At 41.0% G+C, this 26,796-nt stretch overlaps 1 protein-coding gene and 1 non-coding gene across 2 annotated transcripts; one reads left to right on the top strand and one right to left on the bottom strand.

The window, feature by feature from the left end:
* The first annotated feature begins 3,942 nt into the window (after nucleotides 1-3,942).
* Nucleotides 3,943-4,081, top strand: LOC149394798 (small nucleolar RNA Z247). The gene has a single exon (XR_016299315.1). It is a non-coding gene; the product is annotated as a small nucleolar RNA Z247 (small nucleolar RNA).
* Nucleotides 4,082-13,817: 9,736 nt separating this feature from the next.
* HKT1 (high-affinity K+ transporter 1) lies at nucleotides 13,818-20,470 on the bottom strand. The gene is made up of 3 exons (XM_089615231.1): nucleotides 19,324-20,470; nucleotides 16,365-16,586; nucleotides 13,818-14,139 (listed from the first exon to the last, which is right to left on the bottom strand). Exons 1-3 carry the CDS (start codon nucleotides 20,418-20,420, stop codon nucleotides 13,944-13,946), a joined length of 1,515 nt encoding a protein of 504 aa, XP_089471357.1. The 5' UTR covers nucleotides 20,421-20,470; the 3' UTR covers nucleotides 13,818-13,943.
* Between the last annotated feature and the right edge of the window lie 6,326 nt (nucleotides 20,471-26,796).

Genomic DNA, 26,796 nt, shown 5'->3' with positions numbered 1-26,796 from the left:
CGCGGCGAGGTCATGTTTAAAAAAAATGCATTCTCTCGGTAAGTTTCTCGCCGCGGCGACTATGTTATTCCGCCGCGGCGAGATCAACATGCCGCGGCGAGATCATGTTTTAAAAAAATGCATTCTCTTGGTAAGTTTCTCACCGCGACGACGTTGGTTTTGCGCCGCGGCGAGTGCTTTCTACAACGCTTGAGTAAGCGTTGTAGAATCCCTCGCCGCGGCGAAGTATAAATCGCGCCGCGGCACGAATTCCATGCCGCGGCGAGAACTGTATATTGCCGCAGCGAGATCAGAGTATAATGACCACATCATTCATATTTCACTTTTTTCCCATATTAAACCTGTTTTTCAACAAAAAAAATTACCATTCAAATAAAAAAATCTAAACACATTCAGATTTCACAAGCGGTAAAGATTAACATCTTGAAATTAAGATGAGTCTTAAACATAGAATCAAGTGTCAAACACACATTAAATAAAATGCAATAATCTAGTCATAAACATAAACAAACCATGCGAGTCTTAAACTTAACTTAAATTTAAAAAGAGTCTGAAATTTATATAGAAGAGTTGGTGTCGTTGGTTTCTTGAAATTTATTCGTCATTCGGTGGTGGTGGTGGTGGTGGGTGCACCGGATATTGAGGAGGTGCCATATGCGGTGGCCACTGTGGTGGTGGGTACGGATAATCGGAGTATTGAGGATATGTAGGAAATAACACCTGGTTCTCTTGGTTGATGTCCCACCGAGAGTAGAAATCGTTCAATTGATTGATGTGAGAAGCGCCATACTCCGCTTGTTGGTGCATGTACTGTTGCGTGTGCTGAAACCCGCCGACAAGATAGTTAGAGCAATGAGCAATGTAGTCGATGGTGGCGGGGTCGACTACAGGAAGTGCTTGTAAGCGCAATAGAAGCTCGTTGAGTGGTGGTTCATTGTCCTCCTCTTCCTCCGGTTCTTCCTCTTGTGGTTCCTCCCTAATCTTGTACCGATTGATGATATTATTCGTAATAGGCCACATAGGACTCTTGATCGTATCCCTTTCGAGTGTCCTACCCCCGCATTTGTACAAAGACCGGTAATGATTGACGGATATGGCAAACCGTGTCGTTCATTAGTGTAGTCTAGACTCTCCATCCAATTGTAGATGAATCGACCGACGTTGATAGAATAACCTTTTATGATGCAGAACAACACCTGGATACGACCCTCGTCGAGAGTGGTGAAGTTCTTGATCAGACACAGGCGAGCGCAAACAAAGTAAATCCAAGCTTTAGCAATCCTGGTAAGTTGTTCACGCTTGAGTACCTTTTTTTTTTCCTTTTTCAAGGACTCAATCCTCTCCTGGAATGCACAACACCCTCGCCATCTCCTCGTGGCTACAAGTTCTTAACCATTCCCGATAGCCCTCATTCTCGAAAGGCACATCTGGGGTCCCAAGCAAATCGTTGATAGCTTCGACACTCACATCGACCGGTCTACCTCGGACCGTCACAACATCTCCATTGTTATCTGGTAAGTTTGCGTAGAATTCGTACACGAAGTTTAAGTTCGCCTCAAACTTGGGTACGGCACAATACTTCACCCAGTCATGACCTTGAATACTGTTGCATGCGGATTAACACTCCTATATCGGTGTTAGAGCTCACATTGAATCCCTGCTCAGGGATCACACTACGCGACGAGATTTTGTCGTAGCGATCCTCCGCGGCCTTGCTAGTGAAGATACTTGTATTATAATCTGCTTCAGGAGACGCTTGACGAGCTCGCTTACTTTTACTTTTACTAGGACCTTTGGAAGAGCTCAGAGCCGTGGCACCCGCCGGAGTTTTTGGTCGAACCATTTTTCACATTCACAAAGCATAATCATAAAAAATTCAATCTCAACATCTACAATCAACATAACCATTTTAAAATACTAACTATGTCACAACAATCACAAATTCTATATCAATTCCAACTTCATTTAAACATAACAATATCAAATTCATAAACAATTCCAATAATCAGAAATTCATAAACAATTCTAACAATCAGAAATTCATAAACAATTCAATATCAACATTAATCAATATAACCATTTTAAATACTAACCTATGTCACAATATGTCAAACACTATATTGCAATCTAACTCAAATTCATTCTAACACAAATTCTAACTCAAATTCATTCATAATATGTCAAACAAAATCTTAATTTCGTGTTCTAAACAAAGAAAATAAAAAAAACCCTAATTTTGTGAATTAAGAAAATCAAACAACATGCAACTCGGGAAAAGAACATGAAATCCATATCAACAACACGAAATCCATATCAACAGCACGAAATTAAATCATTAACCACCTTAAAAAACTTAGAAAATCATACCTTACAATGTTAAAGAGAGAGAGAGAGAGAGAGGCGGCAAGAGAGAGAGGAGCGAGAGAGTGGGGCGGCGAGGACGTGACGAGCGAGAGATGGCAGCGAGGATAAGGCGACAGCGAGATTTCGGGGCGGCGAGGACGTGGCGAGGGATTTTGGAAGAAAAAATCAGGACAGAATCGGCCGAAAATGGTTGTCTCGCGTTTGTGTTTTGAAAAAGATGAGAAAAAAAACTAAAAACGGCCTTTTATGGTGAAAACCTAAAACGTCTCGCCGCGGCGTGAATATGTCTTCGCCGCGGCGAGATGCTCCTACAACGGTTATAATATCCGTTGTAGGAGCATCTCGCTGCAGCGAGGCAGTTTCTTAAAAAACTGCTTGGTCATGGTACCTTCTAGCCGCGGCGGAGAATATTTCTAGCCGCGGCGAGATATCATCGCCGCGGTGAGAAGTGACCTTCGCCGCGGCGAATAGATTCTACAACGCTTATGTTATGCGTTGTAGAAATTCTCGCCGTGGCGAGGTTGAAATCTCACCGTGGCGAAGTACATCCTTCTACAACGCTTGTACATTGCGTTGTAGAAAGTTTTCGCCGCGGCAGAAATCACGTGGCGCCGCGGCGAGAATTCTACAAAGGATAGTCTAAACGTTGTGGGAAATCTGAAATTTATTTAATTCTACAATATCTAACCATAAGCGTTGTAGAATCACCAAGTTTCTACAGCGCTTAGCTATAAGCGTTGTAGAAACACCCAGATTCTACAACGCTTAGCCATAAGCGTTGTAGAAACACCAAGTTTCTACAATGCTTATGTTAAGCGTTGTAGAATCCATAGTTTCTACAACACTTATTTTAAGCGTTGTAGAAAGTGGGTTGTATAATCCAACATTTGTAGTAGTGGTATATAAACAGACGAATTGGTTTGCATTGAAGTAATACAATTAATGCATTTAATAGTATTCATTGGCTGCTCTACTTTTCCAAAAAGCTCTGCTTGATTCTTTTTATGGTATCAAAGCAACCAGGTCTATAAATGGCTAACAACACGCCATCACCTATTGAGCAGAGCTCACAAATTGAAAATCGAAACCGTGTTCCACAAACACTCCAATCTCATTTCATAAACCCCCCAAACCAATTCCTTACCATCAGACTCACAGACAGTAACTACCTGGTGTGGAAGCAACAGGTTCTGACAATGTGAGAGGCTATTGTCTTGAAGGATTTTTGTTTCGAACCATCCCAAAACCCTCTGAGTTCTTTGAAACCACAGATCCAACCACAGGTCGTCTGACTCAAGGACCAGCCAATGTTGAATATGTCCTTTGGGTTAGGCAAGACAAACTCTTGGCTTCATGGCTCTTGGCCTCCATGTCTGAAACAGTTCTTGTCAACATGGTGGGCTTTGAACATCCAGCGAAATTTGGGACTCACTGGAAAAATCTTTTGCCTCAAAATCCAGAGCCAGAATCATGCAATACAAACTCCAACTCCAAACCCTAAAAAAAGGAAACCTCACCATGAGAGAATACCTCACAAAAATGAAATCCTTTGCTGACGTCCTTGCATCAGCCAGTCACAAACTCAGTGAGGATGATCAGATTCTCCACATCCTCTCTGGGCTTGGACGCGAGTATGACCCTATTGTTGTCCCTATCACCTAAAAAACTGAGCCATTTCTCCTAAAAGATGTTGCTGCGTTGCTCATGAGCTTTGAAACAAGGCTTGACCCTACTGGTGATTCAGTGACTCCCTCAGCTCAGTTCGTGTCTCAAACCACAAGAAGACCACCTCCTCGGCGAGAGCCACAGAGAGACACACAACACACATCTGGGCGAGGTGGTTACCGTGGTCGTGGCCGTGTTGGAAGAAGCTGGAACAACAATAGCCGACTCCAATGTCAACTCTGTGGCAAGATGGGACACACCGTGCAGAGGTGCTTCTACATGTTCGACTCTTCATTCTCAGGTGTTACTCCACCCTCTTCAAACCAGTCTAGCTCAGACACCTTCAACAACAACACCACCAACATGTCTGCCTTCTCAGCCAATGCTTCATTTCCCAATGAGCATTCTGGTGACTTAAGCTGGTATCCGGATTCTGGCGCAATCAACCACGTCACGAATGAGCTTGCCAACCTCAACCTTGGATCTGAATTCAGTGGTGGGAACAGACTCCTCATCGGTAACGGTGCAGGTTTACGTATTTCTCCCATTGGCTCATCCTTGATCTCCTTTAAACATTCTCCAAAATTTCTTCTATCAAACCTTTTACATGTCCCTGACATCACCAAAAATCTCTTGAGTGTCTCACAATTTGCTCATGATAACCATGTTTATTTTGAGTTTCATCTTTTCTTTTGCCTTGTGAAGGACCAAGCAACGGGGGAAGTACTGCTTCGAGGGAGCCTTGATGGAGGTCTATACAAGTTCAATCTCACCACTCACCAAACCACACCATCCACATCAGCCACTCTCAGTCACCAATCAACCAACACCCCTAGTACTAGTTTAAGTCAGTCTTCTTTTTCAATCAACAAAAATAGTCCATGTCTATCCAGTGCCGGTTTTTCTTTCCCTAAACCTGGTTCTATTTCGTCTGATCAAACCTCCATGGACATTTGTCATAGACGTCTTGGACACCCTGCCAGTAAAATTGTTCAACATGTTCTAAAAAGTTGTAATTTGTTGCAAGAAATGAAAAGCATTTTCCATTTTCGTCAAGCATGTCAATTGGGCAAAAGCCATAAACAACCCATTTCACCTTCACAAACCATCATCAATGAACCTCTTGCCTTAATCAATTCTGACTTATGGGGACCCTCTCATGTCACTTAAAGGAGTGGCTACAAATATTATGTAAACTTCATTGATGCTCACACAAAATACACATGGCTTTATCTTTTAAAAAACAAGTCTGAAGTCTTTGAGACCTTTGTTTATATAAAAAAAAATGGTTGAGAATCAATTCAAAACAACCATTAAAACAGTTCAAAGTGATTGGGGAGGTGAATACCGGTCCTTACAACCTTTTTTTTAAAACATGACATCTTGCATAAACTCTCTTGTCCACACACTTGAGCAAAACGGCACTGCCGAGCGTAAACATAGACACGTTGTTGAGTCTAGTCTCACCCTTCTTGCCCAATCCAATTTACCCCTTCGTTTTTGGGAAGATGCTTTCACCACTAGTGTCTTCCTGATCAATAGACTTCCTACAAGGTCCTTGAAGCACAAGAGTCCCCTCGAAGCTCTTTATTACAAGGTAAAACCAAACTACACCTTTCTTAAAAATTTTGATTGTGCATGTTATCTTCATCTCCGACCATACAACACCCATAAACTCCAATTCTGGTCTAATATGTGCACCTTTCTTGGATACAACAATCAACACAAAGGCTACAAGTGCCTCGATTCCCAAAATCGTCTCTACATTTCTCGAGATGTGTCCTTTGATGAAACCAATTTTCCATTTACTCACCATCCAACTGATCTCTCTGACAACTCAATACCGAAGCATTGTCGGGGCTTTGCAATGCCACCATCACGCAGCCAGACATCTCATATAGTGTAAATAAGCTCAGCCAGTTCTTGCATTGCCCGCTAGATCAACACTGGAAAGCACTCAAACGTGTTCTCCGTTATTTCAAGGGCACTGTGAACCATGATCTCCACCTGACTCCAATCAAGTCTCTCAATCTGGTTGGGTTCTCCGACACAGATTGGGCCTCCGACAAAGACGATAGAAAGTCTACCTCAGGGTTGTGCATTTACTTTGGAGGAAATCTGGTTGCTTGGTCTTCAAAGAAGTAAAATACTGTCTCAAGATCCTCTATTGAATCTGAATATCGAAGCTTAGCCTCGGCGACTACTGAGATCCTCTGGCTTAAGTCACTTCTGCAAGAGCTTAGATTAAACCAAGGTCAAATTCCGGTCGTCTGGTGTGATAACCTAGGGACTGTGTCACTCTCAGCAAATCCGATTTTCCACGTGAGAACGAAGCACATAGAACTTGATCTCTACTTCGTTAGAGAGCAAATTATGAAGAAGGCACTATGTGTCAATCATGTTCCAGCCACTGACCAGATCGCAGATATATTGACCAAACCTTTATCTGGTACGTTCTTTGAAAAATTGAGAAACAAGATGAAGGTGATTCCATTGGGTACGTTAGAATTGAGGGGGAATGTTGAAAGATAAAACGACCACACCCGTTTTTATTTCTTTGCAATTCTCACTCCCTTCCTTCATGGACCACCTTCCACATGGCAGCAATTACTCTTCTCGTACAACGCTGATTGGTCCCTATGGGTGCACAAGAATTGTCCAGGATTGATGACTTGCCATTACTGCATGACAGCCTTTTATTCTCTGTAATGTTACCGTTTTTTGTTGTTTTTATTACATGGATTATATATGTGTGTATATAAACAGACGAATTGGTCTACATTGAAGTAATAAAATTGATGCATTTAATAGTATTCATTGTCTGCTTTACTTTTCCAAAAAGCTCTGCTTGTTTCTTTTTACCCTGCAACATTGGCTTTCCTAATGTGTTCAAAGTATGCCTTTGTTTTCCAATGTTGTGTCTCAACAACATTGATTTAGTTAAAAGTTTCACTTTCTAAAATCCACGACAAAATGGATTGAAATTTAAAGGCTTCCCTCTCACTACCACATTGCCTTGACAAGAAACGTGATTAAATGTTGGATAATTCTTCGAAATTGAAGACTTCGAGGCTTGAATCACGCATAGGAACGCTTTCCTTATAGTATTTCGAGTACCCCAAAATGTCTTAAGGTTTCTGTACAAGAATACCGCAGGATACGACAAGCCTAGTTCGGATTGCACCAAGACAGAGTGAAAATCCGAAAATAAGCAAGAACTGTGTTTCTGGATTAGTGTTTCTGGAATAGAGAAATTTGGTTCGAAAACCTATATTGATTACTGAATCCGAAGTCGGATTATATAAGTAATCGTACCCGTTCGCGAAGAGGTTCGAAGAACAGACGCACTGTGTCGGTCGAACTACGGTTATAGTCGCAAACGACACGACCGTTGGCCAAACGGTAGTTCGTTTCGAAGCGACGTGACCGTTGGTTCGAACTGTAACAAAAAATAACTACTAAATGAGGAGGCGCGACCGTTGGCGAGAATCGCCGCGAGAAACCCGCGGACCGTGCCGTTTCTCTTGGAGGTCGAGCTCGCCTGAAGGTCGAACTCACCTGGAGGTCGAGCTCACCAGGAGGTCGAGCTCACCAGGAGGTCGAGCTCAACAGGAGGTCGTCCAATCGACCTCGCCCCCCAGTCGAGCTGAAATGACTCCGTCATTTCATCCAGTCGACCTTGCCCTAGTCGAGCTGAAATGACTTTGTCATTTCGTTCAGTCGACCTTGCCCTAGTCAAGCTGAAATGACTTCGTCATTTCGTTCAGTCGACCTTGCCCTAGTCGAGCTGAAATGACTTCGTCATTTCGTTCAGTCGACCTTGCCCTAGTCGAGCTGAAATGACTTCGTCATTTCGTTCAGTCGACCTCGCCCCGGTCGAGCTCGTCACGTCCTCATTCATCTTAGTATTTGTTCAATGTGGGACTCTTTCCCACACACAAACTCACTTTCTCAATCAACAACACACTATTTTGTCTTTTAGTGAACAAATTAAATTGAGTTAATTAAAGCACCTATTTAATGTTACTCAATTTCCAACAATCCCCCACTTGTTCAGAAAAGTCAAAATAGAATCCAGAAAAGAGACAAAGAGTGTTAGTACAGTTAAGTATCTTTCGATTTGAACTTATCCTTAGTATAAGCAACACAAGACTTTATCGGAAATTAGGTAGCCAGGCTTTGAACCTATTTTCCTTGTGATAAAATCGGTGTTACTCAACACACACCCTTTAGTGTTCTTCGCCTATATCACACGCTTAGCACCGTTAATGGCCATGTGCTCATCATGTCTCGTGAATTTTTCATGTGAGAAACTCCAGCTCTCACTTCGGGACGGCACCATCCCGAAATTCACATAGGTGAAGTTCTTACAGTATCTCTGTTACATATAGATACTTGTCCTCAAGACTGAACTTCATTAAGAGTTAAGAAACTCAACCTCCCGATTGTAACAGTCAACATTATTATATAATGTTATGAATATTTAATTCAATGATTTGTTTGTACCCATTGAACCTATTGTTAGTCATTTCCTAACCTTAGGTTGGGTTTCCATCATTGTCAGATTGCTACTCAAGGAATTTAAGACCCATACCTCTCGAGGTCGATTTCACCAAATCTCTTGCAAGAGGTTTAGTGAACGGATCAGCAATATTAAAGCTTGATCTCACATATGTGAGCGAAATGATTCCATCTTTGATCAATTTCTTCACATAGTCATGTCTAAGACTAATATGTCTAGACTTTCCATTATACACTTCACTGTATGCTCTAGCTAAAGTTGATTGACTATCACAATGTATCGACACGGTTTATATATTGTCTTTAGCCAATGGAATTTCTAAAAGAAGATCCCTCAACCATTCAGCCTCTTGACCTGCGGAAGCAAGAGCCACGAACTCTGATTCCATGGTCGAATGAGTGATACAAGTTTGTTTCTTTGATTTCCAAGAAGCTGCCCCACCGGTAAGTGTAAACACCCATCCCGTCGTAGATTTATTATCTCCGACACTCGATATCCAACTTGCGTCAGTATATCCTTCTAGTACGGCAGGAAACTGACCGTATCTCCCAATGGCCTTCCAATGCTTGGTACTTGGATTGCTAGTAAATCTACTCATTTTACTAATGGCAAATGCTATGTCTGGTCGAGTACATTGCATCAAGTACATAAGACAACCAACAGCACTAGCATATTCCAATTGAGCCACAGCCCTTCCATCATTCTTTTCAAGTTTTACACTTGGATCAAATAGGGTGTTCACCTCTTTGAACTTTAAATGTTTGAACTTATCAAGCACTTTTTCAACATAGTGTGATTGACTAAGTTCATAACCCCCACTGGTTCTACGAACCTTGATACCCAAAATAGTATCAACTTGTCCAAGATCTTTCATTTTGAAAGTGGAAGATAGAAACCTCTTCATTTCTAATATTCCTTTCATCTCATTGCTAATGATCAACATATCATCAACATAGAGACATAGGAAGATCACAAGGTTACCACGCACCTTTGTGTACAAACACTTGTCACAAACGTTAGGAACAAATCCATTCGAAAGTATGACTGAGTCAAACTTTTGATGCCATTGTTTGGGTGCTAGTTTTAATCCATATAAGGATTTAACAAGTTTGCAAACCTTTTGTTCATTACCCGGAAGTACATAACCTTCCGGCTGCTCCATGTAAATCTCCTCATCGAGATCTCCATTTAAGAATGCCGTCTTGACATCCATTTGATGAACATTGAGGTTATACAAAGAAGCCAAGGCAAACAACACTCTGATTGTTGTTGTCCTTGCTACCGGTGCATATGTGTCAAAGTAATTAATTCCTTCTCGTTGTCGAAATCCTTTAGCTACTAATCTAGCCTTGTAAGTGTTAAGAGTGCCATCACTGTGGTACTTCTTTCGGAACACCCACTTACACCCAATAGGTCTCGACCCTTTGGGTAGATCGACAATCTCCCAAGTGTGGTTTGACATAATAGAATCCATTTCATCTTGGATAGCATCCTTCCAAAAAGCAGAGTCTCGAGAAGCCACAGCTTCACTATAAGTCTTAGGATCATCTTCAATAAGAAGAATAATAGGAATCTTTCGAGCAAAAACTCTCTCTATTTCCTTCTACTAGGTAAAAAGAAATAAGGCGAGAATCTATTTCGTCAGATCTTAAATCCTTAGTCTTACGAACTCTTTTGCTCGTCCGAAGTTCGGGTTGTTCTACAACTACCCTAGAAGAACTTTCCTCTCGAGGCGTCAAGCCTGCCTAGAGGTTGAGCTCGCCTGGGGTTCGAGTTCGCCTTAAGGTCGAGCTTGTCTGGAGGTCGAGCTCGCCTGGGGTTCGAGCTCGCCTTGAGGTCGAGCCTGACTGGAGGTCGAGCTCGCCTAGTTGAAGTTCTTCATTAGTGGATTTTGAGATTCTTTTTCTTTCGAGTTAAGATTCTCAAAGAATTCCACATCTCGGGATTCTACTATGACATTAGACTCTAAGTTTAGAAGTCTATATGCCTTGCTATTCGTAGCATAGCCAACAAAAGCACTTCGTATCCCTCGAGGACCCAACTTGGTCCTTTTAGGATCCATGTTTTTGTAGTAGGCTAGACACCCCCATACTTTGAAATACCCAATATTCGGCTTTCGCCCTTTCCATACCTCGTACGGAGATATTTGGGTTTTCTTTAAAGGAATACGGTTTAAAATATGACATGCGGAAAGTAAAGCTTCACCCCACAAACTAAAATGTAATTCAGAATACATTAACATGACATTTATCATCTCTTGAAGTGTCATATTTTTACGTTCGGCTAAACCGTTTTGTTGTGGTGTTCTAGGTGCGGAACATTCATGAACAATACCATTTTCTTCACAAAATGCATTAAAATCACTAGGAAAATATTCACCGCTCCTATCACTTCTAAGGACTTTAATATTAACTCCTAATTGATTTTCTACTTCAGCCTTATACACCTTAAAAGCATTAAAAGCATCATCTTTATGTTTCAATAAAAACACATATGTAAATCTAGAGCAATCATCAATAAAGGTAATAAAGTACCTATTTCCCCCACGGGTTAACATGCCATTAAATTCACATAAATCAGAGTGTATAAGATCTAACAACTTAGAATTTCTCTCTACACTATAAAACGGTTTCTTTATCATTTTAGATTTCACACATATTTCACATTTATCTAATTTATCAGGTTTGCACGAAATTAAACCACATTTAATTAACCTTTTCATAGTGCTAAAACCAATATGTGCTAATCTACTATGCCATAAAGAAACAGAAACAAGCATATAAGCAGAAGGAGAAATTTCATTAATAACATTGTCAATAATACATAGTTTGACCATCCCTTCACTGGAATAGCCTTTGCCAACAAATACACCATTACGGGTCAAGATAAGTTTGCCCGACTCATACACAGATTTGATCCCCGGTTTGCCTAGGAGATCGCCACTAACTAGGTTCCTACACATATCCGGAACATGGAGAACATTGGTCAAAGTGACCGTCTTCCCGGAGGTGAAGTTGAGATCCACGTTTCCGATGCCGACAACTTGAGAGCGATGCTCGTTTCCCATCTGAACTGCTTGTCCATCGTTGACTTCAGAATAGGTTTTGAAGGCATCCCTATCATAGGTGACGTGGACGGTAGCACAAGTGTCGTACCACCACCCTTGAACCTTGCCGTTGACCGCCATCAGTTCGCTCAACGTAGCGACTATGTTAGTATCGGTCATAGTGGCGTCGACTTCTTTCTCTTCCGTCTTGCAGTGTCGACAATCTCGAGCATAGTGACCGGGTTTACCACACACATAGCAGCCCCCTTTCGACCCCTTGGACCCGGGCTTGTTACCGGACGTGGATTTGTCGGAATGCTTGAATTTCTTCGAGTCCTTGTTGGAACCCGAAAAACCTTCCTTGTCATTCCTCTTCCTTTTGCCTTTAGCGCTCACCGCATTGGCCTTGGAAGTACCGGCATTCATCGTCTTCTCTCTCATCCTCGATTCCTCCTCGATTCGAAGATGTTTCTGGATTTGCTCCAAAGAGAAGTCCTCGGTGTTGTGAAGAAGTTTCTTCCGATAGCCTTTCCACGAATTGGGCAACTTCGCAATAATCGCACCAACTTGGAAAGTCTCCGGAACATCTATCTTTACAGTCCTCAATTTGTTGACAATAACTTGCAATTCATGAACTTGAGCAAGTATAGGCTTGTCATCAAACATCTTGAAATCAAAGTAACTCGAGACAAGGAACTTTTTGGTACCTTCTTCTTCGGCCTTGAACTTGTACTCGAGAGCCTTCCATATCTCGACCGCCGATGGATTGTCGGTGTAGAGATCGTAGAGTCGGTCTGATAATGTGTTCAGAATGTGTCCCCGGCACAGCAGCTCGTCCTCTTGACGCTTCTTCCGGTCCGCCTTGAGTTCGTCATCATCATTGTCCGTCGGCTCCGGGATGGGCACCAACGTCGGGTCGAGCACGTAGAAGATCTTCATTACGGTGAGGAAGAAACACATCTTGTCCTGCCAGCGGGTGAAATTGGTGCTATCGAAGCGGTCCAACTTGACGAAGTCCTGGCTCATCACTTTCAGACTCGAAACAGACGCCTCGGTAGCCGTAGCACAAGATACTATAAGATTGTTGGATAATTCTTCGAAATTGAAGACTTTGAGGCTTGAATCATGCATAGGAACGCTTTTCTTATAGTATTTCGAGTACCCCAAAATGTCTTAAGGTTTCTGTACAAGAATACCGCAGGATACGACAAGCCTAGTTCGGATTGCACAAAGACAGAGTGAAAATCCGAAAATAAGCAAGAACTGTGTTTCTGGATTAGTGTTTCGGGAATAGAGAAAATTGGTTCGAAAACCTATATTGATTACTGAATCCGAAGTCGGATTATATAAGTAATCGTACCCGTTCGTGAAGAGGTTCGACGAACAGATGCACTGTTTCGGTCGAACTACGGTTATAGTCGCAAACGACACGACCGTTGGCCAAACGGTAGTTCGTTTCGAAGCGACGTGACCGTTGGTTCGAACTGTAACAAAAAATAACTATTAAATGAAGAGGCGCGACCGTTGGCGAGATTCGCCGCGAGAAACCCGCGGACCGTGCCGTTTCGCTTGGAGGTCGAGCTCGCCTGAAGGTCGAACTCACCTGGAGGTCGAGCTCACTAGGAGGTCGAACTCACCAGGAGGTCGAGCTCACCAGGAGGTCGAGCTCACCAGGAGGTCGAGCTCAACAGGAGGTCGTCCAATCGACCTCGCCCCCCAGTCGAGCTGAAATGACTCCGTCATTTCATCCAGTCGACCTTGCCCTTGTCGAGCTGAAATGACTTCGTCATTTCGTTCAGTCGACCTTGCCCTAGTCGAGCTGAAATGACTTCGTCATTTCGTTCAGTCGACCTTGCCCTAGTCGAGCTGAAATGACTTCGTCATTTCGTTCAGTCGACCTCGCCCCAGTCGAGCTCGTCACTTCCTCATTCACCTTAGTATTTGTTCCATGTGAAACTCTTTCCCACACACAAACTCACTTTCTCAATCAAGAACACACTATTTTGTCTTTCAGTGAACAAATTAAATTGAGTTAATTAAAACACCTATTTAATGTTACTCAATTTCCAACATTAAACTCACAAGGCGGAGCTACGTGGGGCTAAGGTGGGCAAATACTCCCCCCTCGACTTTTAAAAATTTAAATTTTACCATAAATTTGTATCAATTATTTTTTATATTTTTAGCTCAAATTTATGTAATTTTTTAAAATTTGCATTTCTGATAAACATTACTCCAACAAAACACACCCTTAGTACGGAGCGCGAGATACAAAACATATGAAAATTAATATAATTACTATTACACAAACAAGCCTAGGGTTATATATAGAGTTTATTTATCAAACTAAAACTGCCAAGCTTTGCCACCTTTCGAATTGAATTTCTTGAGTCTGCCGAAAAGCATGACAATGATTAAGAGAAGTTTTCCAGTGGAAGTCCACTTCCCAGAAAAGCCGAACCACTTGTCCGTACAATCACCTTCTTGGTTCAGCCTTTTTTCACAGCTATAGCCAGTTGAGAAGCCAACGTTGCCGTATGCACTGCAAATTATTAACAAATCTTAAATTAAATCGATTCATAAATTGTTTCCAAATCATTCAAAAGCTCAATTCAATCCAGAGCTCGTTTGACAAGCTCGTTTTACGAAGCATTATATATATATATATATATATATATATATATATATATATATATATATATATTCAAACATGTCATTCTTGTCATGATTAATTAAGAAGAATATATGAACTGTTGTTTAAAATTTTTGAGGAGAGATGTTTTTTTTTTTTTTTTACAAAATCCATATTTAAGAATTTTTATGTTAATATTAAAATAGGAGTACTTTTAAATTCAGCTTGATTTTCCTCGATTAAATTTACTAAAAAATTGAGAATAAGGGTGGCTGAATTTTTAAATAAGAAGATATATACGTAATTTTATTCTGTATTGTGTTTATTTTAGTTTCAATGAGCGGGAATTGATTTCTCAAACAGCTCATAGCTGTTGTATCATTATTGTATAACTTTTTTTTTTTTTTGAGAAAATTATTGTATAACTTTTCGAAAGCAAAATTAACGTTCTATAAAATTTGATTAGAAATGTTATGCGAAATCAATATTTGAATGGTCAAAAATCACTCCAATGATCCTTGTTTTTTTTCTTCACCAACAATGATCCCTTTTACTATACTTGTAAGTAATGTTAAACCATTTTTTGGATTTAATACTTGTAGACACACATGGCGTGAGCGAACTTGACTATGTGCCCTTGAATCCGTGGGATTAGACGTGTGGTGGTGTTTTGTTTTTCACTCAATTTTCACGCCGGAAGTGACTTTGCTCTTCTCTGACCTCTACATCGAGAGTGAATTTGCTCTTCTCCAAATTCCACGCCGGAAGTGAGCTTACCGTCGTGGTCTCCTAATAAAATAGAAACGTTAACTAGAAGAACGCGGAGGGTTTCCCTAGTTAACGTTTCTCTTTATTTTAGTGTTGGTGGCATTTGTGTGAGTGGAGATAGCCTTGATTTCTCTTGATCTTAGTCTCAATGTTTTTTTGTGTTAGATTTAGTTGAGTAGAAAATTCGGCATAGTCTAACGAGAGAGAGAGAGAGAGAGAGAGAGAGAGAGAGAGAGAGAGAGAGAGAGAGAGAGAGAGAGAGAGAGAGAGAGAGAGAGACTTACCTTGAAGTTGTGGGGTACTTATGGGGGTTTCAAATTGTGTTGGAGGGCTTTAGGGGTTGTTTTGGTGGTCTCATTGTGGGTCCCAGCTGGAGCTTAGCAAAAAAAAAAAAAACACACACACACACACACACTTGGCGCATGTCTTAGCTTAAAGATTCTGACTTGTACGGATGGCCTTTTTTTTGGCCGTGAATCTTCGTTAGGGCAAGGAGGCCTGGCCTTGGGCGGGAGGCCTGTTCTGGGCGAGGAGCTGACACCATTTGAGCGAGGAGGCTCTTAGCCAAGCGTTTGAGAGAGCTTTCGTGGGTTGGTCTAAGGTTTGGGTTATTTTGGAGTTTTGGCAGTTCGGGCTTCTCATATTTTTTTAATCCCTTTTTTCTTGTCGTGGGCCTTATAAAAATTAGGAAGATGTAAAACATATAATGGACGTTCTCGAAATATAAAAATATTTCCCATAAATTTGAATCACCTTAATTGTTCAGTTATGTTGTCGTTTTTCCCAATTGAAAAATACTGGCACAAGAAGTAATAACAACACAAATTATTTGAACTTCTTCGTTTTAAAATAGAATTTCGTATACACCCCACTTCTAATCTTGTGAATGCTCATTTTATTCAGATATCATCTCACTTTAAAGTGTTTTGTTCATAGTTTTTTTTTTTTTTTTTTTTTTTTTTTTTTTTTTTTTTTAAAAAAACTTCTCCTCAGTTGTCTACAATATCATTTAAAATAACCGAAAATCATTTGACATTTTAAAAATGAGGTATTTATGTAATATGTGAAAATTTAGGTATTCAGAAAATCATAAACTCCAAATGAGATATTTCTGGAATTTCCAATAATAGTGCCCCCACAAACTCGTCAAACGAGCTGGTTTATTTATTTATATGGTTATAATTAGGTCAAATGACTAACATAATTTGAAAAATGAATACGATAAAAAAAATAAAAAAAAAAAAAAAAAAATAAAAAAAAAAAGTTTCTTATCACTAAATAGGGTTCTTGCGAGAATAATGTTATTCATTCTGAAAACTATATTCCCACCATCAAATCCATTACTTAATTATCAATAGAAAACCAACCTTATCACTTCAATGACGACGTTAAGCACGTTGAAGTTGAGTGGGTCAGTTTTCATGCTCTCTCTCTCCGAGATGCAAATCAGAACTACGAAGATAGCTAAATACGAGAGGTTTGACAATGCAAAATAGTCTATGATATTGCTCCTTCTAGAACCACCGTTTGTTGAAGAAGCATTCTCTTGATCCTTAATCGGTAGAAATGAAGTGTACGGTGGGAGATACCTGTGTATGACAAAGCTAATATTAAAAACTGATATTCCACTTATTGGTAAATACATTAATTGACTCTTTATTCCATAAGAATAATAAAAGAACCTACTTTAAGTAGACAAAAAAAATTAGTGGTTTCTCTCTAAATTTGATATTGAAGCGATATCTTAGATACTTGGTATTTCTTACATATAATTTTTTTATATTTGAATATGACTTTACCGTTGCATTTAATTGTTTTTGCTAGTAAACATTTTTTTTTGTTTATTCTTATCTTGTATATGATTGGTTTTGCTCTTGCAAATGAACTTTATATAGTTTTCTATATACCATAATAACACGCTTATTTGTACAATTGTTTTCTGAGTGCGTGTGTGCGTGTATTTTTTTTTTTTTTTTTTGAGTTCTCAAAACAAAACGAAAAACAAAATAATCATTAGGGTCTTTCTTTTCTTTGCGATGCTAAAACAGTCGATGTAGGGCCTTCCCTTTAGATTCATTATGAAGTTACAAACAAGTTCTATAAGATATGGCATTTCTATATATACTAGTTTTATAAACGCGCTATGCGCGAGTTAGCAATTTTTTATTTTTTTTAAGTCAAAAAGAAAAAAAAATAAAATAGAGTAAGTTGAAGATATTAAATTGTATTAGATTAAATCTAGCAAAATCGTTGTCAAGGATGTTTAAAAAATAACAAAAGGTAGAAAAAAAATTCTTTTATGATTCAAAGGTTTTCAAAATACTGAATGTTTTCATATCTGTCAGATTTCTTAGAAGTATTATGGGAAATAGAAATTTTAGGTAAGTAAAAGTTGAAGTTAAATTTTGATAAAAGAAATAAAAGTTTATTTATATATATATATATATATATATAATAACATATACTCATAATAATGTATGTTATTGGTATAGTATAATATAGTATTAGTAATCATGATTATAATATACATAAAAAAATTATACAAAATATATTGATGAAAGAGGGAGAAAAAAGGAAATAATATAAATAAAAAGATATACAAAATATATTGATGAGAGGGGGAAAAAAAATTAAAGACCGGGGAAAAAAACTAAAGGATAATGTGTGTTATTGATATAGTATAATATAGTATTAGTAATTATGATGATAACATACATAAAAAAATTAATGTTTGGAAGGAAAAAAAATCAAAATTGGAAGGAAAAAAAGAAAAATTCAAAATCAAAATTAAAAAAGGAAAAAAAAAAACCAAAATCGGAAAAAAAAAAAGAGCCAAAATCGGAAGCAAAAAAAAAAACAAACAAACAACCAGCCAAAATCGAAAAAAAAAACAAAAAAAAAACAAAAAACACTGGCCGCCACGTATCGCCGGCGCCACGTGGCGGAACTATGATTAGAGTTAAAGAGGCATTGCCTCTTATTAACTATGTTAAAGACTAAATTTATAGCCACCGGTTATTAGTTATTACTTTAAGCTATTCGTTTGCTTTTTGGTCTTTTTTTTTAATAGAAATTTGAATAGCCAAATTAACTATTATTACAGTTATTTTGACGACAGGGAATACCTGCTACTTTTAATAGGTGATATATTAGATTAGAAAAATAGCTAATTTATACGTTTGATATTACTAAATAACTAACGTTTGGTAAATCTTAGATAAATAGTCATAAATAATGACGTAACCTAATATGTGGAGGTGGTTATTTATCTAAGATTTACATCTATAAATACATGAAAATAGTTATTTATCTAAGATTTACCAAACGCAGCAATATCAAACTTTTAATTTGACTATTTTCGTAATGATTTTTTATTGACCACGGATAATTAAAAAATACGCTGCAAGAGAAATAATATTAGTGTTCTATTTTATTTTATAAAATTTGTCTATTTTCTTTAACAACTATTATATACAAATACACACGTGTATATATACATAATATATTTATGAATATATTCTTTTACGATCTATCTAACATCTTATTTACTTATATGTTTGCTTCGAAGTGCAACACAGAGATACAACCAATATCGTCTGGTCCTGCGGAATGATGTTATATGCCCTTTGATCAAAAAGAGTTTAAGTGGAGCATAAACTTTATGAGCTGTTATTTTTTTTACACGTTAATTTATGTGATGTTTTATTTTTATTTTCAATTTATTTTATATTGCAGTGTACTTTATGAGATGTTCGATTAAATAGTAAAGATATATGCCAATAAACAGTCAAATATTACTACAGAACTTAAAAACTGTATAAAATAATTCTACAGAACTTTTCTATTTTTGTGTAAGTCAATGTTGTTGAAATTTTTTACAACACTTAAATAATCTCGAAAATTTTACAACACTGAAATAACCGTTGTGAAATCTTGAGGATTTTACAATGGTTAGGTAAGCGTTGTAGAAGTTTTTACAATGGGACCTAAACTGTTGTAAAAATTGTAAATTTTGTAACTTCCTCGCCGCAGCGACTATTGTATAATTAGCTTTTTTAAAAGAAATCTCTAATCATAGAATTATAAATCAATTAGTATATATTATTAACTTGGTTAGCAATAATTAAAAGAATTTCAATAAATTTAAGAATAATATTTATAAATAATCTAACTTAAAAGTAATTCAACGTTTTTCTGATTGCCTATCCACTTATATTTTTTGTCACTTCATCTTTGGTCATATTTTTCTAACATGACTTTTTATTAAAACTTAAGAAAATGAAAGCAATATGTAGGTAAAAAGTAGAAAGGAAAGAAGAGGCTCACATCATGACAACAAAGAGCGCCAAGATCGCCGGAGAGATCGAAGAGATATCAAAGGTCGATTCCCCGGTATGTCTTGAATTAACAACTTGAAACAAAGAAGCCACGATTTTTTGGAACGAAGACAAACCATTCATGGCCTCGGAATTCCACTCCATGACACAAAACAACACAAGCTGCGCTGCGATGAATGCAATCGCAGTTAGGGTAAGAAGACACACACGAACCCCGGGAAACAAGTGATCATAATTGACCTCGTTGTGACTCTCCAGCAAGTACACAAACTCTCTCCTCTTTGTAATTTTTTCCAAAGCGAAGATCGCGACGCGGAGGAAAACCGGATAAAGCGTGTTCCCTAAAAGGATTTGAGGTATTACAAGCAATAAAAGGCCCGAGTTTCTCTTGAAAACGATCATGTTCTCATTCGTGGGAATAAACCCGCAGTTTGAGAAAGTTGAGACGACTGTGAAGACCGAAAATGTTTGTAGCTCAATGCCTTTGGCTCTAAGAACACGGTTGGCCGAGGAAACCCTACTAACATAAGAAAAGACCAAGGTGGAACCAACTATATGGACCACCAAGAGATAGCCTAAAACCACGTAGCCTAAAATCTTAAACGAGTTCAGCTTTAGATAACGCATTTCCATATCCAAACTCCGATCCTTAGGAGAGATATCGGGTTTGGGTTCGGGTTCTGTCCCAGAAACTTTGACTAGGGTTTTTCCAAATCGGAGGTTTTGAAATTGGATTCCGAGGAAGGAAGTGAAAACCTCACCACCCACGAGCATCAAGATTGTGAGGGTTATGAGCTGAAAATTGGAGAAAGATTCCATTTCCACGGTGGACATACTCGAGACTGTGGTCGCCGAGACAGAAGTGAAGAATAGGTCTAAGGTGGATGGCTTGATCGTAACCCTAGCCTTGGAGAGGCTCAGAGTCATGTGACCAATTAAAGATAGGGTTAAGAAATAAGCAAGGCTGATCAAGAGTGGATTAGTGTTGAAGAGCAAGCGGTGATATATTTTGGTGATGAGAGAAGTACTATTGCGTGTATTTTTCCTAGTACTGAAGGAAGCCAAACAGTTGGTTATGGTCTTCATTTTTTTCTTTTCTTTTTCAGGTTTTCTCTCGAGTGGTTAGAAGACTTTTGGTGTACAATATTTTGTGGGTGATATTGCAAGTCTATATAGGTAGAAAATACTAGTCTACTGGTAATGGGGCTCAAGAAGAGTACGCGATACTTGGGATATATTATGGCCACGTGTGTGAAATCCATTTCGATATCAAATATGTTCAAAATCAGCTCAAATAGATGGAATGTCGCTCTATGATGTCGTACGTATCCACATTGTTTTTAACACACACAAAATTTCACATATTGGACGTCTATTGTATGATTCCAATATGGGTATAAAGATTATCCGTTCCAGCAAAAAGTAAAACATTATCATCCGGGATACTATAAAATTTAGTATATAGTGGAGATTGGAAAGCCTATGATCTACGATCCTATACTAGTTATGTTTTTTTTTTTTTTATCGAACTATACTAGTTATGTTAGTGCTCCATTTTGCAAGGGAAAAATCTAGAAGGATGAATTTGAGGAATATCTAATTAAATATACATTAGATATTGACTATATATTCTAAAAACTGTCATAAAGTAGGAAATCATGACCTTTTGAAACAAATACGGTTTAAATATACATTGGATCGTCTTACCGTTACCATTATCGTACTGGAACTTCAATTTTGGGGAGAAACCGCTTACCGGAGTGGAAATCAAGAGGGATAGGAAGCCGAGGGGTATTTCAGACAAATATTTTGCAATACTAAATATATTTTTCATAGTTCAAACGTCAAAGGTTCATACCAAACATAAACTGAGTTCTTAAACAAAAAGTACCATAAGTACGGTATAAATTTATTGCAACACGTACGACAAAATACACTAATTATAAGTGGAGTGTCTCGGGGGTAGAGATCTGCGTGACCTAGATCTGCGGCGTGGTTGATCATCCACCATCATGTTATACTGGTATCACGTCATGGAACTAGAACATGTGTTCATCCACGTACGGAAGTGATAATCGTAGGACTCCTGCCTAAGACTAATGGGCCGCGAGTACGGAGAATATCCGTCCTCCCAATGTGTGAAAGGGGTTTGCCCGTAGACATTGTACGATTCCTGTGTGATGTAGGCGGGATATAGAACAAGAAAAGAATGCTCAATGACCAAGAACTGATCGATTTTGATTTTCTTCAGAATAAATAAAACTGCCATCTCTTGGTATATATAACCAAGAAAATAACAAAGCCATAAAAATCTTAACTGAGCTTCCTATAATATCTCTAACAAAATAAGAAACGTAAATATTACGTATCAGCAAAATAAATGAGATAAATATCATGCATGCATAATCCCGATTTGGTCGGCATCATTCTCCCGGGGGTCGAAAAAATTCGCCCTTGAATTTGCCGGGAAGTCATCGTCGGAGTTGTCGCCGGTGTAGAGGCGGAGGTGTTTCACGTTGAAAACGTCGACGATGCGAATATGACTCGGGAGTCGGAGACGGTACGCGTTGGAGTTGATTTTTCAAGGATCTCAACGGGGCCAATCGTCTTTGCTTTGAGTTTGTTGTATTCTTGAGCGGGGATGCGGTCTTTGGTGAGGACGGCCCACACAAAGTCGCCCACTTCGAAAACTACGTTGCGACGTTTTTTATCCGCGGCGAGCTTGTAACGACCGTTAGCTTCGGCGAGGCGGGAGGCTGTAGCTCGGTGCGTCTCTTAGAGCTGTTCCACAAATTCCGCAGCGTCGCCGTGAAGTCGCGTCTTATCCAGCAGTGGCGCGAGATTCATCGGGCAGCGGGGAATCATGCCATAAACAACCTGAAACGGGGAGAACCCGATGCTACGATTGGTGGCGTGGTTGTGCGCAAACTCCGCTTGACTTAGCTTTAAATCTCAGCTCTTAATCGCCTCACCGACAAGGCACCGTAAGAGATTACCGAGTGAGCGATTCACAACTTCCGTCTGGCCGTCGGTTTGAGGGTGATAAGCACTGCTGAAATCAAGGCGGGTATCCACCAAACGCCACAGCAAACGCCAAAAGTGGCTAAGAAATCAGGTGTCCCGGTCCGAAACGATCGATGACGGGAGGCCATGGAGGCGATAAACCTCGCGGAAAAAAAGGGCGGCGACATGAACCTCATCCGTCGTTTTCCGGCAAGGGATGAAAGGTGCCATTTTGGAGAACCGGTCCATGACCACGAAAATGGAATCGTGACCATGTTGAGTGCATGAGAGGCCGAGGACGAAATCCATGCTAATATCGACCCATGGCTGTGTCGGAATCGGCAGTTGCATGTAGAGACCCGCGTTTGTAGCTTTATCTTTGGCGAGGTGGCAAGTGCGGCAACGCTCGACGAAGCGGGAAACGTCACGCCGTAAGGATGGCCAAAAATAAGATGCTGCGACAAGTTGATAAGTGGGATCCCGACCCACATGACCCTCGTTATGGAGGTCTCGTATTATCTTTAATCGAAGGCTGCTCTCTGGAATGCAGAGCCGCACATCGCGGAATAGAAAACCATCGGACCACGAGTAGTCTGGATGCTCGCCCGTGTGAAGGCGCTGGACGACAGTGGAGAAAAACCGGTCCACCGTGTAAAGTTCGATCATTGTGTCAAAGCCGGGAACTTCGATACGCATCTCGGTGAGCAAGGAATGTCGACGGCTAAGCGCGTCGACAACCCGGTTCAAAACGCCGGCCTTATGCTTGATTGAAAACGTGAATTGTTGGAGAAATGCAATCCACGAAGCGTGCCGCGAGGAGACCTTGTCTTGAGTGCCGAGGTGCTTTAGAGCATCGTGGTCAGTGTAAAGCACGAATTCTTTTTGGAAAATATAGTGCCTCCAATGGTGGATAGCACGAACGATGGCATAGAACTCCACATCATACGTGTTGTAGCGCGATTTTGGCCCAGTGAGCTTTTCACTGAAGTATGCCACTGGACGGTTTCCTTGACTGAGCACGGCCCCGATACCAACTTTGGACACGTCGCAGTGAAGGAGGAAGGGCTGTTCGAAGTCGGGGAGCACGAGAATCGGTGCGCTCGTGAGGAGTGCCTTTATCCGGTCGAAAACCGCGGCCACGTGAGGCGACCAATGGAACCTGCCCAATTTGATGCACTCGGTTATGGGAGCAATGACGGAGCTGAAGTGCGGGATGAAACGGCGATAAAAATAGGCTAAACTGTGGAAACTATGCACGTCGGTCACGGTTGTTGGTTGTGGCCACGAAGCCACGGCTTGGACTTTGGATTCGTCTACACTGAGGCCCTCGGCGGAGATCACATAGCCCAAAAACACGACGCAGTTGGTAAGGAAGACGCATTTCCCAAGTGCGGCATAGAATTGGTTGCTGCGAACGACATTAAGAACTTCGCAGAGGTGTTGTAAGTGTATATCGTGGTTAGCGCTATATATCAAAATATCATCGAAATAAACGACGACAAATTTACCGATAAATGGGCGTAGCGCTTGGTTCATCACACGCATGAAGGTCCTCGGCGCGTTGGAGAGTCCGAAGGGTATGACAAGCCATTCGTATAAGCCTTCACCTGTCTTGAAAGCCGTCTTCCACTCATCGCCGGGTCTGATACGTATTTGGTGATAGCCGTTTTTCAAGTCCAATTTACTAGTGAAGCGCGCACCGCTTAATTGGTCAAGGAGGTCATCGAGGCGCGGGATAGGAAAACGGTAGTGAACCGTGATCTTATTGATCGCACGGCTGTCAACGCACATCCGCCACGAGCCGTCTTTCATGGGGGTGAGCAACGCGGGAACCGTGCACGAGTTTAAGCTCTCGCATATGTGACCCTTGTCGAGAAGGTCCTCGACCTGTCGCCGGAGCTCTTCATGCTCGGTTGGGCTCATGCGATAATGGGCACAGTTTGGTAGTGACGCATCGGGCATGAAATCGATGCGATGTTGTATATCCCGGAGTAGAGGAAGTTTAGAGGGCAACTCGGGCGGAAAAACAATGGCGAACTCCGCGAGTATGGGTTGTACGGCGGAAGGAATCGGTTCTGTGTTGGTGATGCCTTTGGCGATGAGCACGTAGACGATGCTGGAATCGGAGAGTTCCGGCTCGAATTCAGCGCGGGAGAACAGCGTAGTGAGCGACCGACGGGCCAGGGCCGTAGCGGGATTGGACGGTAACAAAACAATTTTTTTTTCCACCGAAGTAAAAACTATGCGTATTAGTGAAACCATCATGAATCGCGTGACGGTCAAATTGCCACGATCGTCCCAACAAAAGATGACAAGCATCCATTGCCACTACGTCACACATAACTTCATCGCGATAGGATGCGCCAATGGAAAAACTAACCGAAGCCAGTTGTGAAACGGTGACCTCGGTCCCAGTTTGGAGCCACGCCAATTTGTACTGTTTTTGGTGTTTTTCCGTGGTGAGACCAAGCTTTGAGACGACATCTGCGGCAACCACATTTTCAAAACTATCGGAATCGATGACAAAGCGGAAACCTTATCGCCTATCGTGCACGATGATTGGAAAATATTGTTGCGGAGCCATCCATCGTCGCGGGCCGGGGGTGTGAGAAAATTTCGATGGAGAACGAGCGCGTTGCTCACATCTCCCACAACTTCTTCAATTTCTTCGAGTTCATGTGCATCCTCATCAAAGACCGGATCATCAAACACTTCATGAGTATCTTCGGTGAGTAATCCTCGGCGGGGATTTTGTGGACAATTCTTGCGCCGGTGACCCGGTTCGCCGCAACCAAAACAACAAATCCCTCCCCCAATGGGTTGAGGCGGAGGCGGAGGCTCGCCGGGCTGTGCGTTGACGGGCATTGGGATCACGCGGGAAGCAGTGGGTGGCGCGACACGATTTGGGTGCGCAATCGGTGGGGTCGGGTTATAAGCGCGTCGCGATTGTTGTTTTTCGATCGCGAAGGCGTGTTGATGGGCCTCAGCAACGATGGTGGGATTAAACATATTCAACACACCTTGGATCTGGACGCGAAGGCCTCCAATATAGCGGGAAACGGTTTGATCGACCGTTTCGGTGATGTCGTTTCTAGCAAGGAGCATGAAAAAATCCGTTGAGTAATCCGAGACAAACCTTGTACCTTGGCGAAGATTCTGGAGGTTTTGGTATAACGTGCGGGCATAGTTGTATGGTAGGAACGCCGTGCAAATATGTTTCTTCATCTTTTCCCACGTGGCGATCTTAGGTTTCCCGGACCTCGCTCGTTGGGTCTTGTTTTGCGTCCACCATGCAGTCGCACGGCCACGGAAGCGCATAGCGAAAAGCGATGCACGTCGGGTTTCGGGGACCGCCTTGAACTCCAAAACTTCTTCGATGGTTGCGAGCCAATCGAGAAATTCGTCGGCGTTGACGTTGCCGTGGAATTCTGGAATCTCCATTTTGAACGCCGATTCCCAACGCGAATTGTTCTCCAGTCCTTCTGCGCGCAGGCGAGTCGTGGGTGAAGCGGGGAGATCTGCGCGAACGGGTTATCATCGTCGATATCGGAACCCTCAAGAGGGGCGGCTATGCTTCAGGTCGCTGTTGCATAAGCGCTTCGACGGAGCGGGTCAGGACCTCCAACTGTTGATGGAATCCAGCGAATTCTTCACGTCTATACACGTCCTCCAAATCAGCATCACAATCGGGAAATCCTCCACGTCGGCCTCGGCGCACCATAGCGATGGCGGGGGTGATCGACCTGACTCTGATCCAACTGATGTAGGCGGGATATAGAACAAGAAAAGAACACTCAATGACCAAGAACTGGTCGATTTTGATTTTCTTCAGAATAAATAAAACTGCCATACACATATTGTTATCTTGGTATATATAACCAAGAAAATAACAAAGCCATAAAAATCTTAACTGAGTTTCCTATAATATCTCTAACAAAATAAGGAAACATAAATATTACGTATCAGCAAAATAAATTAGATAAATATCATGCATGCATAATCCCGATTTGGTCGGCATCATTATCATTGTGTGTCTTCCACTGCGATTACAGGTATTACGGGGACGGGGACGTAAGGGTAGGACGAGTAAGACTGGTTCTCGTAAGGGTCGTAATATGACGTCGTTGACAGTGGATAACCAGTCTCAGAGCCGTCAGAGAACAATCCAAATTCTGAAGTCGACATATCAACGTCATTACTACCCGACATTGAGATCGCATCGTTCATACCTTTTTGGTTTCCGCCTTGATTTCCTCCACTTCCCAGAGCAAAAAGGAACGGATTGAATGGCTAATCCTCGTATTGTTCCCCGCCGCCCTAGTATTGAGACCCGCCGCCCCCGTGTGGTGACCTGCTACCCCCGTGTGATGAGCCGCCACTTCTATATTGATTTCCTCCAAGACCACCTGCATCTACCACACACAATCATTCGAACCATAAATATTGAAACAATAAAGTC

Source organism: Urtica dioica, chromosome 5 (assembly GCF_054948205.1).
Source record: "Urtica dioica subsp. dioica isolate 48M chromosome 5, U.dioica_male_clone48M_v1_H2, whole genome shotgun sequence".
Lineage (NCBI taxonomy): Eukaryota > Viridiplantae > Streptophyta > Magnoliopsida > Rosales > Urticaceae > Urtica > Urtica dioica.
Note: the sequence above shows the minus strand (reverse complement) of the source record. Positions and strands in the feature narration are given on the sequence as shown.